Source organism: Canis lupus, chromosome 20, assembly GCF_003254725.2.
Source record: "Canis lupus dingo isolate Sandy chromosome 20, ASM325472v2, whole genome shotgun sequence".
Classification (NCBI taxonomy): Eukaryota; Metazoa; Chordata; class Mammalia; order Carnivora; family Canidae; genus Canis; species Canis lupus.
In genome coordinates this window covers 3,804,189-3,817,042 of record NC_064262.1, presented here as the reverse complement: position 1 = coordinate 3,817,042, position 12,854 = coordinate 3,804,189, and the positions used below count along the sequence as shown (strand labels likewise).

Here is a 12,854-nt window from a genome sequence, read left to right as displayed (position 1 = left end):
TATGCTCCAGAAGCCAACAGGTGCCAGAGCTCAGGAGGGTCTTCAACCCCACTTTGTTGTGTGCAGCTGCTCCCAACTATAGCCAGTTACCTGCTTGTGGAAGGGGGAGAGCTGAGGAGTGAGCATCTTTCCTGATCCATAGGAAAACGATGACTAAGTACCTACAGACCCCAGCCAGCCCCACACAGCCGACGACAAAGTGCTCCTCAGCCACCCACTGGGCAAAGGGCCAAACGGCCAGCGCTGAGGCTTGGTGGTCCGGAACACTGGCACAGGTGAGGTGGGATGGGGAGCCGGCCGGGGCTCCACCCTGGAGGGAGAGCTTGTCTCACCTTTCCTCCTGTAGGTACAGATGGCTGGACACCATGAGAGTCCTGGAAGTCTCTGCCTTTTAATAGGGGAGCTGGCAACATGAATATTTATTGCAGTTGTTGGTACATTTGGACTCATTTGGCCACATCGGTTTATGTTTGCAATCCATCATGATTTCATTGTTTCATTTTTATTTTTAATTTTTTAAAATTTTTATTTATTTATGATAGTCACACAGAGAGAGAGAGGCAGAGACACAGGCAGAGGGAGAAGCAGGCTTCATGCACCGGGAGCCCGACGTGGGATTCGATCCCGGGTCTCCAGGATCGCGCCCTGGGCCAAAGGCAGGCGCTAAACCGCTGAGCCACCCAGGGATCCCCTGCACAACCTAGGGATCCCCATTGTTTCATTTTTAAATTGGTCTTTGTTCCTTCTTTTTTTTTTTTTTTTTTGCCTCTATTGCTTTGAAAATTATGCCTTCTATCTCTACTTTTCTAGAGGCTACTATGTGAATGCACATACTTAGTTTCCTACTAAGGGTTGTTGTTTAACAGTGTCTCTATCCCGACCTGGTCTTGGTGATGCTGACAAACCTCGGGGGCAGGGATCAGCGAGTGGAGAAGGGGCAGGACAGTGTTACGGCACCTGACTCGTGCCAGGCTCCTTTCTGTGTGTCTGCGTCTGTGACCCCATTTTACCCTCAGAGCAGCCTGGGAAGGGGGCTCAATCTCCACGTTTACAGATAGGGAACATGAAGCTTTAAGAGAGAGTTAAGAGAAGAGAGTCGTCCTGGGTTTATCAGCAAATTGGTGGCCAACTGAGACTTCTGAGTACTGGCTCTACCACTCTGTCTGTCTGTCTGACTGTTGGTCCTGTGCATTACTTGTCTGTACCTAACAAAGGGTCAGGCTAGCTGGAGAGTGAAGACAAGGAATGCCGGGGGTAGGGGTAAGGGTGTGCAAGGGGAAATGGGGGGTTCCTCCCTGGTTGTCGGGCCCCTAATTCCTGCTAGTGAGGGTCCAGGGCAGCAGGGAGCCCAGCGGAGCTCTGGGAAGGCCCCCTATGCTGATTCAGGTCTGAACTAGGAGCTCAGGGACTGGCCCCGCCTCGTAGGCTTCTTGGTCACTTATTCCCCCATCCATCCATCCATCCATCCATCCACCCATCCATCCATTCATCAGATGCTTCCTGAGCCCTTCTTGGTAGCAGAATGTGGGAGCAGGGGAGCAGGGATTCATCAGACACGGTTCCAGCCCACAGAATGTGGTAGAAATGAGAGGCTAACGTGCATGGAGAAGGTAATAGCCCAAGCCTTTTTGTTTTCTGTCAGTTGATTATTACGGCTCTATCTTGAAAAGGGAATACATGTGCATGGAAAACAATCTCTGAACTTTTCAAAAGGCCAAAGGGTCAATCTTCTCCCCACCCCTAGGCTATCACCATTTTGTAGAAAGGTAAAATATACACGAGGAGGTATAAAAATTTCAGAGGCACTCACTTTCAGCACTATCTGGAGTGCATCCTTCTGGAAGTAGTCTATACATATTCAAGCACACAATCTGCATATTCCTTCATATCTTTACACTGTTAGAAACATCTATGGCTGCAGCTCTGGGCCTGACTTCTGTCACCTTCTCTATCCTGAGGTCACTCTCATCAACCCATAGGGCGACACCCAATGTCATCTAAGGCTGCAGACGTGCCACAGAACATACTCTCCATGATTCCTTTGAGCATGTGAGTGAATTTATTGTGGGATAAATTCCTAATACTGGAGTTGTTGGGTCAAAGGGTATATGCATTTGAAATCCAGTGGACAGTTTGATTCTCCAGTTGTCCTTCAAGGAACTTGTGGCAACTGCCACCCCAGCAGTGACTAAGAATTAGTGCTTTTCCTCCCACAAACCCATCAACGCGGTGAAACCCATCTTTTAAAAATAGCAAGAAGGTGCCTGAGTGGCTCAGTCAGTTAAGCATCTGACTTTGGCTCAGGGTCCTAGGATTGAGCCCTCGGTCAAGCCCCTCCCCCTGCCCCCTGTTGAGCCCCACCTCAGGTTCCTCCATCCCCCACCCTGTGGAGCCTGCCTAGGGCCCTGCACCGGCCCTTCTTTTGAACCTGGCTGGCCTCAGAACTTGCTTGGCCAACAGAATGGGGCCGAGTGACAGGCGGCAATGTGACAGCATAGAGAAGACTTAAGGGCAGCCATCCACCATCCACTTGGGATAACTGTAGCCAGGAGGGGCCTGTCCAAGAGGGGCCCCAAATTAGATTCTTTGTATGAAAACTTCTGCCCTTAAAATGTTGCACGTTATTTTCTAGCGCTGCCCATCTTGGGTTGGAGTGGGCAGCCAACTGCCCCATTTGCAACCTTTGTCCTGGGGTCCAGTTCAGTCCCGGGGGCTGAGACCTATAACTTGACTGTGTCCATCGCAGTGACTCACACAGCTATTTCTTCAATAGGAACATCTGCGGCTTCTTGACTGGAGGTTGCAGAGGCGCACTGAGCAGAGGCAGGCCAGGCTTCCCCCCAGTTACAGTGGGTAGGGGCCCTGGGAGGGCTTCATGCTGAGCCTGGAGAAGCTGGTTACCTGCCCGTCACTCCCCACCCCTCCGCCCTGCACCTGATGGGGACTCTGGAAGAAGAATGGTCCATCTTCTTAATTAAAGCCATTCTAGTAGATACCATGGGGGTTTTCCTTTTATTTTTTATTTTTATTTTTTTAAGATTTTATTTACTTATTCATAGAGACACACACACACACACAGAGAGAGAGAGAGAGAGAGAGAGGGAGAGAGAGAGAGGCAGAGACACAGGCAGAGAAAGAAGCAGCAGGCTCCACATAGGGAGCTCGATATGGGACTTGATCCCAGGTCTCTGGGATCAGGCCGTGGGCTGAAGGTGGTGCTAAACTGGTGAGCCACCTGGGCTGCCCGGGTTTTTCCTTTTAATAGCTTCATTATGATATGATTCACATACCACACAGTTCACCCTTTAAAAGTGTACAATTCAATGACTTTCAGTACAATCATGAAGTTTTACAAACATTACCACAATCCATTTCAGGATATTATCTTCACCCCATAAAGAAATCTTCACCTACCTGCTACCCTCAGTCCAGCCCTAAGCAACCACAATTCTTTCAGGTTCTATAGATTTGCCTATTCTGGAAATTGTGTATAAATGGAATCATACAATCAGTAGTTTTTGTGACTGACTTCTTCCACTTATTTTTTTTAAGATTTTATTTATTTATGAGAGAGAAAGAAAGTGAAAGAGAGCGAGAGAGAGCACAATTCAGGGATAGGGATAGAGGGAAGGGAGAAGCAGACTCCCCACAGAGCAGGGAGCCTGATATGGGGCTCAATCCCAGGACCTCAGGATCATGACCTGCACCGAAGGCAGACACTTAACTGATGAGCCACCCAGGCACCCTGCCTTTTCTTTTTCTTAACAGTGTCTATAGAAAAGCAAGTTTTTTTTTGTTTGTTTTTGTTTTTTTGTGTGTGTGATTAAGTGCAACTTATCTGTCCTTTTTTCTTTCAAAGTTCAGGATTTTGGTATCATACTTAAGAAATATTTGCCAAACTGAAGGCCATTTCATCCTGGTTTTTTTTTTTCCCCCTAGAAGTTTTATGTTTTTAGCTCTTAAATTTAGGTCTACTTTCTATTCGAAGCTAATTTTCATAGATGCTATGAGGCATGGGTCAAGAGGCATTCTTTTGCAAGTGAATCTCCTATTATTCCGGCAATATGTGTTAAAAGATTCTCCTTTCCCTCACCAGAGGAGGGGGCAAGATGGTGGAAGAGTAGGGTCCCCAAGTCTCCTTTCCCTCAAGTTGCCTTGGTATCTCTGTTGAAAAGCAACTCTCCCTACATGTGTGGACATCTATTTCTGGACTCTTTCCTATTCTACTGATCTTTATGTCTGTATGTATACCAGTACACTCATTTTGATTACTCTTGCTTTATAATAAGTCTTGAAATCAGGTAGCATGAATCCCCCAAACTTTGTTCCTTTTTTGGTGATTTGAGGGAGACTGTTTGGGTTGGGTGGAATGACTTTACACAGTGTATCCCAGGGTCTTGCCCATTAATATCAGAGTGTGTCCCATCATTATGATGATTGAAATGCCCCCCACCATAGTTCCACACATTCTGATTGGGGTCATTACCACCCCCACCTCCCAGAGAATCTCTTATTCAAGGTAAACAATGATCAGATGAAAATTAATAACACTATGTCATAGAGGAAAACAGAGCAAACCCTTCCAGGTTTTGAGGAAATTGATTTTTAATCTTAGATTCTATACCCAGCTAAACTGTCAATCAAGTGTGTAGGCAAAATAAATACTTTCAGACCCACAAAGACTCAAGATCTTCTTCTAGGTAGTCATTGGGAGAATTGCCGGAGGATGTACCCAGCAAAATAAAAAATGATTCCAAGAAAGAGAATACATAGAATCCAAGAAACCATGGATCCAATCCAGAAGTGTAATGCCAAGAAATCTGCAAGGATAGCCATGTAGCAGGCCAAGGAAACAGCCAGCTCAAATTATAACAGTGAATCAGAGAGCTCTCAGAAGAAGGTTTTTAAGAAGAAAAATAAAGAAGCTACAACAAATGGTAATATTAAAAAAGATAGACGATCTTACTGAGGAGCCAAATTTGGATAATTATAGTAAAAATTAATAAATGATCATAATAGGCATCTCCTTCTCCTGTCCCTCTCAAATTTTCATTACTTATGTTTTATTTTGAATGCATCATCACATCTTTTTCTCTGAAGTTCAAGGTAAATTATTTGGCCTTGTATTTATATGATTATAACACTGTAAAAGCTAATTATTGGCTTTTCAGGGTTTAGAATTGATCTGTATAAGCAGGGAGACCTAAACTAGCTTTAGGGAATAGCATGGAAACCTCATGAATCATAACAAGGTAAAAGTAATGATGTGCAGACAGAGTCAGGGTGGAGGGGTGTCCTCGGCTACTTCCCAGGGAAAAATTGAGATATAGGTTTGCCTGTAGGAGGTTTGTTGGGGAGCACTTTCAGGACCAACTCCAGTTAGGGGGCAGAGAAACTTCTGCCCGGGGTGTCAATCACGCACAAGGGCCTGGCACTGACTGGGCCCTTTGTCTGCTAAGTGGAGAGGTGGCAGGTTTCAGAGAGCAGGGAGGCAGTGGGGAAATGGAAATGAGAGGTCGGCTTCCATCTGGAACTGCGCTAAGGCACCTCCGGGGTGGCGGTGGGATGCGAGACAGGCACATAGGGGTTGAGGCTGGGAGAGGGGCCCACTACTCCATCTCACCACCATCCTCGGTGACCTTGCCAGGATTTAAAATTTAGCTTCCTTCCCTCCCAAACACTGGCAGGAGCCCTGTGCTTGACTCTGGGGTCAGGTCTCCCCCCCAAAAGCCAAGAGAAGCCAGGGGCACCTCCCTTTTAGGGAGGCTTCTGGAGTATTTCTAAATGAGGAAATATTAAAATAGGACTGTAAAGATGTTGGTATATTTTAAATGTATAAATTGAAGTGATAAACACTTTGACTCATACACACAAATAGAATGTAATATTGTGTTCTTCTGAGTATACTTACAGGACTTCTAAAAATGATGTTAATTTCTAGACCACTACAAGTGCAGGATTTGTAAAACATAATATTAATTTCTACAGGCCTATTACTGGCCCAGTGATGAGGGCCGAGTTTAAAGTTAAGTGTTGCGTTTTCATTCACCAAGGTGTGTATATAACCTTATCCTGATGGAATATTTCTTGATTTTGAGTATCCCAATAAATGACCCCACTGCTATTCTCTCCCTCTCCATAGGCCATGCCCAGGAGAGACCCAAGGAGGGCTTAGGGCCTTGGAGGGCTTATCGTCTCCTAGGGGTGGAGAGAAGTCAACAAACACGGGTGTGGAATATCAAGAGTCAGCCAAGCCAGTGTGATGCTACGCATGACAAAGAAAACTATTGTTTTCCACCAAAACGTACATTATTGTAGAGTTTTAGAAACTTATGAGATGTAGCTAAAGCTTTACCCAAAGGTAAATTTATAGCCTTAAAGGCATTTGCTGGAAAACGAGAAACGATGGAAATAACCTAACTCCTCAAACCAAAAGGATTGATAAGTAAGTTTAGCCCCAAAGAATTTTGGAGGATGAAAATGATAAAGATGACAAAAAGTCAAGGAACAGAAAGCACGGCTGCAGGAACAGAAGCTCGCAGACAAGCCGGGCCGCCCAAGGCCTCGACGCCAGCTGCGGGCGAGTCTCGCGCCTGCGCAGGGTCAGTCGGTCCCGTCCGCTCCCGGAGCCCGGGCGCCGCGGCACGGACCTCGCGGCTGCGGGTGGGCGTCCTGGAGGCCTGGGGACCGCCTGCCCCGGGCGCGGAGGGCGCGGAGGGACTCGCTGGGCCGGCCGCGGGACGTCAGCGTTTAGGAGACTCGTGTGCTTTTTTTGAATTCAAAGTTCTTAGGAGTTTATTCGCTATTTTTCTGTTCACACCAAAAATCGTTGGCTGATAGGAGTACGAAGGTCTATTTCGCCGAATTTCTTTTTAGATTAAATGTACACATCAGAGCTGCTGGGGGGGGGTGGCGGGCGATGGGGCGACAGTCGTCCCAGCGGGGCGCGGGGCCGGGGCGCGGGGCGCGGGGCCGGCAGGCGGCGCCCTCCCTCCGTCCCTCCGTCCGTCCGTCCCTCCGTCCGTCCGTCCCTCCGTCGCTCCGTCGCTCCGTCCCTCCCTCCGTCCCGCCCGCCTCCTCCCGCGCCCTCCGCTCGGGCGCCCGCTCCCGCTCGCGTCGCAGCCGGCACTTTGCAAAACTCCTCGCCCGCCCGCCCGCCCGCGGCGGCCGCAGCTCCGCGCCCTGCCCGCCCCGGCGCGTCCGCGGGGCAGCGGGCGGCGGAGCGCGAGGGCGGCGGCGCGGGGAGCGCGAGGGCGGCGGCGCGGGGGGCGGGCGCGGGCGCGGGCGGCGGGGGCCGGGAGCCGGGGGCCGGGAGCCGGGAGCCGCGAGCCGCGAGCCGCGAGCCGCGAGCCGCGAGCCGCGAGCCGGGCCGGAGCCGAGGCGGGGCCGCGCAGCCCCGCGCCGCCGCGCCCCCCGGGCCGAGCCCCGCGCCGCGCCGCGCAGCCATGGCCGCCCCAACGCCGCCGCCGCCCCGCCGCCCGCTCGCCTGAGGCTCCGCCGGCCGCGGGTGGGGGCCATGGCCGGCGCCGCCGAGCCCCCCGGCAAGGCGGCCGAGTACCTGCAGGAGCTGACCCGGATCGTCGCGGCGCAGCAGGAGCTGCTGGCGCGCCGGCGGCGGCGCATCGAGGAGCTGGAGCGCCAAGTGGCGCGGCTGAGCCGGGAGAACGCCGGCCTGCTGGAGCGGCACCGGCGCCACCTGGCCGCGTGCGCCCGCCGCCCCGACCCCGGCCCCGGCCCCGGCCCCGGCCCCGGCCCGCAGCCGCTGGGCGTCATCCCGGAGCTCGGCGGCCGCCGCGACAAGTAAGCGGGCGCCGGGGGCGGGCGGGGCGGGGCGGGCGGGGGCGCCAACTTCTCCGGGGCCCGCTCCCCCGGGCCGGGCGGCGGGCGGGGACCGGCCAGAGCCGTCGCCCCGCGCGGGCCCGGGTGGGTCGCGAGCCGCCGTGCCCGGGACCCCGTGCGGCCTCCGGCGAGGGGCGCGCCCCGGGCCCGCGTCCTGGGGCCCCTCGCCTCTGCCTGGCGCGGCCCGGTGCCCCCCGCCCCCCGCCCGCCGCGGCGCGCATCGCCCGGGCTATTCCGGCGAGGATTAAGAGCGGGCCGCGGTGGGGGCGGGTGGGCCGGGCGCGCTCCAGCTCTCGGCGGCGGCGGCTCGCCCCCCGGGGGCCCACGTCGGTGCGGGGTCCCCTCCGCGGAAGTCGGGGCGCGCACCTGGGGCGAGGCGGGGCGCGGGGGCTTCGCGGGACTCCGGGGTCGGCGCCCGGCTGGCTGTCAGCAGCTTCAGGAAAGCTTTCCTGGGAGGCCTGGGGTAAGCAGGGACGAGGGGGAGGAGTTGCTCCCCACTCCAGATCCTGCGGGGGGGGGGGGGGGGGGGGGGGGGAGGGAAGGGGCTCCTGATCCTGAGTCCAGGTACAGTCATCTCAGACCTGGTGTCTCCCCCACCTTGTGGGGCTGTGCTAAGCTGTGGCCGTGGGACAGGACGCCTGCCTGCCACCCTGTGTCCTGCACCGGCCCGGCAGTGCCTCTGGGCTCTGAAGAAGGAGGGCTGCGAGGGTGCGAGGGTGAGGTCAAGGTGTGGGTCACCCTCCTGGCTCTGTGGTCGCAGGCCAGGCGGGGCAGCAAACTCCTGCTTTCTCTTTATCCTGGGAGGGAGGAGGGAGGAGGGAGGCGTATGGACAGCTCCTAGCTGGTGTCACTGAGAAAAAGCAGGGACCCTGCTGCCTCCTCCATGTACCCCGCCCCTGGCTCTCTGGTGTCACTGGTCCCTCCCACAATGGCTGTGGGTCACCCGGTGCTACTTGCAGGGGGCTGAGCTCTTTTCCACCCCCCGCAGGGACTGAGAGAAAAGCTGGGGGCTGCCCAGGTGAAGTCCTCAGTAGCTTAGAGACGTGACACACAAGGGCAGGGATGCATATTCCACTTTCGTAGGCAACAGTGACACACGCTGTTGGCAGATGCCTCCCAGCACCGTCCAGGGGAATGCATTTTTTTTTTCTCTTCAAAGTCACCTCTGGTGACCAAGTGTGGGGACGGGAAGATTGGGACAGTGAGTCCTGCTTGCTGTGGGGGAATCCCCAGTGTCACATTTGGGCGGTGGCCTGGGACGGGGGGAAGCCGGGGATGTGGCTGCGGGGTCTCACACTGGCTTCCCTTCGCTGAGCTATAGCCAGAGCCTATGACGGCATCCCCTCTGAGAGGAGCGGTGGCCACACTGCTGCCGGCCAAGTTCTGGGTCAGGGGAGCTTCTGCAACTTGAATATCCATACCACGTACCTGGGGATGTTGCTAAAATCCAGATTCGGACCAGGAGGTGTGGGGCGGGCGCACGAGCCCCCAGGAGCTGTGCTTGCTGCTGGCCCCCAGACTGCCTTGTGACGAACGAGACCGAGTGGCACTAGCATACTAACAGAGCACTGGGTTCCTTCAGGGTAGAGCACGCTGGGTCCATTTTCCAGCATCTGCCTTATTTCACAGCCCTTTTGGGAGGGAGAATGCTGGAGTCTCCCTCCTGTCACAGGAGACCCGGGGCAGTGGGCTCGTACCTGCCTTCTCAGACTCTTGGGGTTCAGGGTCACTGGACCGTGTAGGGGGAATGAGCTGAGGGTTCCTCTTCCCACATCTGGATTCAAGGTGCCCACTGCCTGTTGGTGTAGCAAAGTGGTTTATGCCCAAGCAGCATGGTTTAACCACTACCACCCCTCCTTGAGAGCAGCCAACTTTGATGAAGCGCCTACTGCATGCAGAACTGTTAGTCATGTGCTGTGAGACACCAAGGCAAAAGCAGAGAGCCGAGGAAGAGAATAAACAGCTCTGAGTAGAGAAAGGGACGTGGGCAGACCTGGGTCCGTTGGTCGGCTCTGCACTTGCCAGCCAGTGACCATGGGACAAGTCATGCCTCCTCACTAGCCTCAGAGTTTGTTTGTTTTAATGCACACACAATGGGGATGATCACAGCCGCCTCCCATACCTTTTCTGAGAGTTTAGGGAAGATAATGGGCATGGAAGAGCCTGGTATACAGTAGGTGCTTAATGCACTTCAGATTCTTCCCAAGTCAGTCAGTTTCTCCTTTCTTTGGGGCCAACTGTGCATGGGCAGGAGGTGAGTAAACTTCTGGACAACCTGGGTGAGACCTCCTGAGATCCTGCACCTGCAGTTGAGCCAGGAACATCTGCGGGTGAGCTTCCTGAGGCCACAGCCAGTGCAAGGCCACGGCATTGGGATTACTTCTCCCTGGGACACCCGGCTCTACTTCCTCCCCATGCTGGTGCACACCTACCAGTGGGCGCTGCAGACAGGAGTCCTCGAAGGCAAAGGTGTATTGAGCATGTCAGGCTCAGGCGGGCCTGGCTAAAAACCTTTTCTTAAGCAGCCACCAGCTGCTCTAGCTTGAGTCACAGGCCCCTCACCACCTGCCACCACGTGGACAGGCTGCCCCTGCATATCCAGAAGGTGCGATGTCCCCCTTTTGCTGAGGGATGATGGATGCAGGAGAAAGATCCCTGAAAAGGCTCATCCTGGGACAGTAGTGATCTTGAGCCACCTCATCCAGGCACAGCAGAAACTTTCAAGCCCCAAACTTTAGGTCTTTCTCAGAAGTTCTCTGTTGAAAGATAGCATCATGACTTTCTCAGCTATGGGGACAACGGGGTGAAAACAGGGAAGAAAGAAGATGCCTTTGGTTACGTTGGCTTATTTACTTGATTTGTTTCTGAAATCAGAATTCATAACCAGTGTTTAGTCGGCTACCTCCTAATGATGTTTCCAGGACCACCCCCTCCCACTGGAGGTCCAGGCACAGCGGATGAAGGCAGGCCAGATCGATTGGAACTGCTGTGCTTTCCTTTAGATAGTCAGCTTGAACTTGAGCAGACATGGCTGGTGTCAGGGAACCTGCAGAACCAAATCTCCGGTTAGCAGGGGTGAGTGCCTCGTGGCCACGCCCACCGAAGGCCCCCTGTATGCCCAGCTCTGCTGCAGGGTTTTGCATTTACCAGCTTGCTGCATGGCCACAAGAACAGTCGCTGCTCCCATTCTATGGATATGTAGACTGAAGCTCAGAGAGGTCAGGTGACTTGCTCAGGCTCTCCTACCCCCTAGCAGTGGAAGGGGTAGGGACTCAGGTGGTCTGGCTCTAGCTCCTGCTCTCACCTGCCACCACCCGCCCTCCGTGCTGCAGGATGATCAGATGACCCCTGAGATCCTGCATGATGCCCGGCCTCCAAGGCTGGAGGAAGCCCAGCATTGTCCTGGCATGTGAGATCAACATCACCCGAGGTGAGAGGGGGCAGCGGTTGAACGAGTTGACCCCTCCCAGCCTCTGATCTTCCAGGGTGTCTCAGCAGAAGTAAACCCAGACCCCCAGAGGTTGGAGAGAAGGAAGGCCCTGTTAAGCGACCTTCCTTGCTTCCCAGTCCCTTCCAGCCCTCAGGCGCTGTCACATCACTCGGAGAGGACGTTTTGCTGAAGCTCTGAGTTGGTGACTCACTCTGGGGGAGGTTTCCAGTGGCATCCAGTCTCTGTTGACTTATCAAACAAGCGCTCTCCCCGGGTCTGTGGTGACATTAACCGTGATGATGGTGCAAGCAGTTCGGAGGGAAGCACAAGGGTGGCCCGTGCGGAAGGGACGGCAGACAAGAAGTCAGGACACAGGCTGTACTTGGGAGGGTCCTGGAAGGAGCCTCTGGAAGCTAGCAAACCCGTGGTCCCAACTCCAAGGACCCGAGAGCATTCTGTCTCTGCCTCCTTGTCCCCTCTTAGAGTGGGGACCACGTACAGGCCCCAAGAGGACCTGAGGTTTTTTCCTGATCCCAGAGGGTGGAGGCCAAGGCAGCGGAAGGAGATACGGTGTCCACGGCTTCATGAAATAACGTTCTTGTTCTCCCAGCCAAGAGAAGGCAGAGTATCCCATGCCGAGGAGGATGTGTCGGCCAGAACGAGCCGCAGCACGCGGTGGGAGGCGGCCGGCTGGGACAGTGTCTCCGACTCCCAGGGCTCAGGGCCATCGCCGCTCCTGTTTCCCCGGCAGGTGGGAGAGCCTGCAGAGGGCTGCGGAGAGCGTGCTTCTCTGAAGTTCCCTCGCAGCCGTCTGACAAGCTAAGCAAATGATTATTTTACAACCTGGAAAATAAATCGGGAAAAGCTTCTTTATCTGGCTCGGCTCAAGAAAAACAGGGAGCAGTGCCATGTGTGAGATGAAGCCAGGACCGGCTCCCGTTCCCACATCCGCGTCCACCTCCACCCCCTGGGTTCCAGCCCCCGGAGCCTGCAGAGATCTCAGGAGCCTGCAGAGATCTCTGGGGCCGGGATGGGGGGGGGTGAGGATGGCATCAGGAGTTTGAGGGGCAGCAGCCTTTTTTTGTCGGCTGGGTGGCTACTTGTCAGCTGTTTCATCTACGGCAGGGTTTCAACAGCTGATGATGGCTTTTGTTCTCTACTGTCTGTTTTTGTAAGAAAGAACACCGCTCTGCCTAACTTGGGAAGGGCACTGTCTGAGCTTGTCAGGGGTGGGGGGGAGTGTCATCTGAATAATGGCCACAGAGGAGCAGAGAACACAAAGTCAGACAAGCCGGGTGTGCCGCAGGACCTGGGATGGGGAAGACGAACCCACCTAAGTGATATGGAGCAGAAGCAGCACCTGAGGCCAGGAGGCTGTCCGGCGGCCCACTGGAGTCCACCACCCCTCACCCAGTGCAGCCCCGGGCCAGGCTGCTGCTGCCCTGGCCCCAGCTGTGAGGCAGGCGTCACTGGGTGGTGACATCACCGAGTGGCCTTGGGCATCTGAATCCTGTCCCTTCCTAGGGCTTGTGTTTCCAGCAGGATATGCCAGACCAGTTCTTGGAAACACAAAGTGCGGGGCGCT

The 12,854-nt window shown here is 54.5% G+C and overlaps 1 protein-coding gene across 6 annotated transcripts in view; it reads left to right on the top strand.

Moving 5' to 3' along the window:
- Positions 1-7,501: 7,501 nt before the first annotated feature.
- The window catches only part of IQSEC1 (IQ motif and Sec7 domain ArfGEF 1), a 377,913-nt gene continuing 372,560 nt past the window's right edge, over positions 7,502-12,854 (top strand). For all 6 annotated transcript variants that reach the window (XM_049098377.1, XM_049098380.1, XM_049098381.1 and 3 more), the window contains exon 1: positions 7,502-7,800. In XM_049098377.1, the coding sequence (XP_048954334.1) occupies positions 7,517-7,800 (284 nt within the window). In that variant the 5' untranslated portion in view covers positions 7,502-7,516. The remainder of the gene's footprint in view (positions 7,801-12,854) is intronic.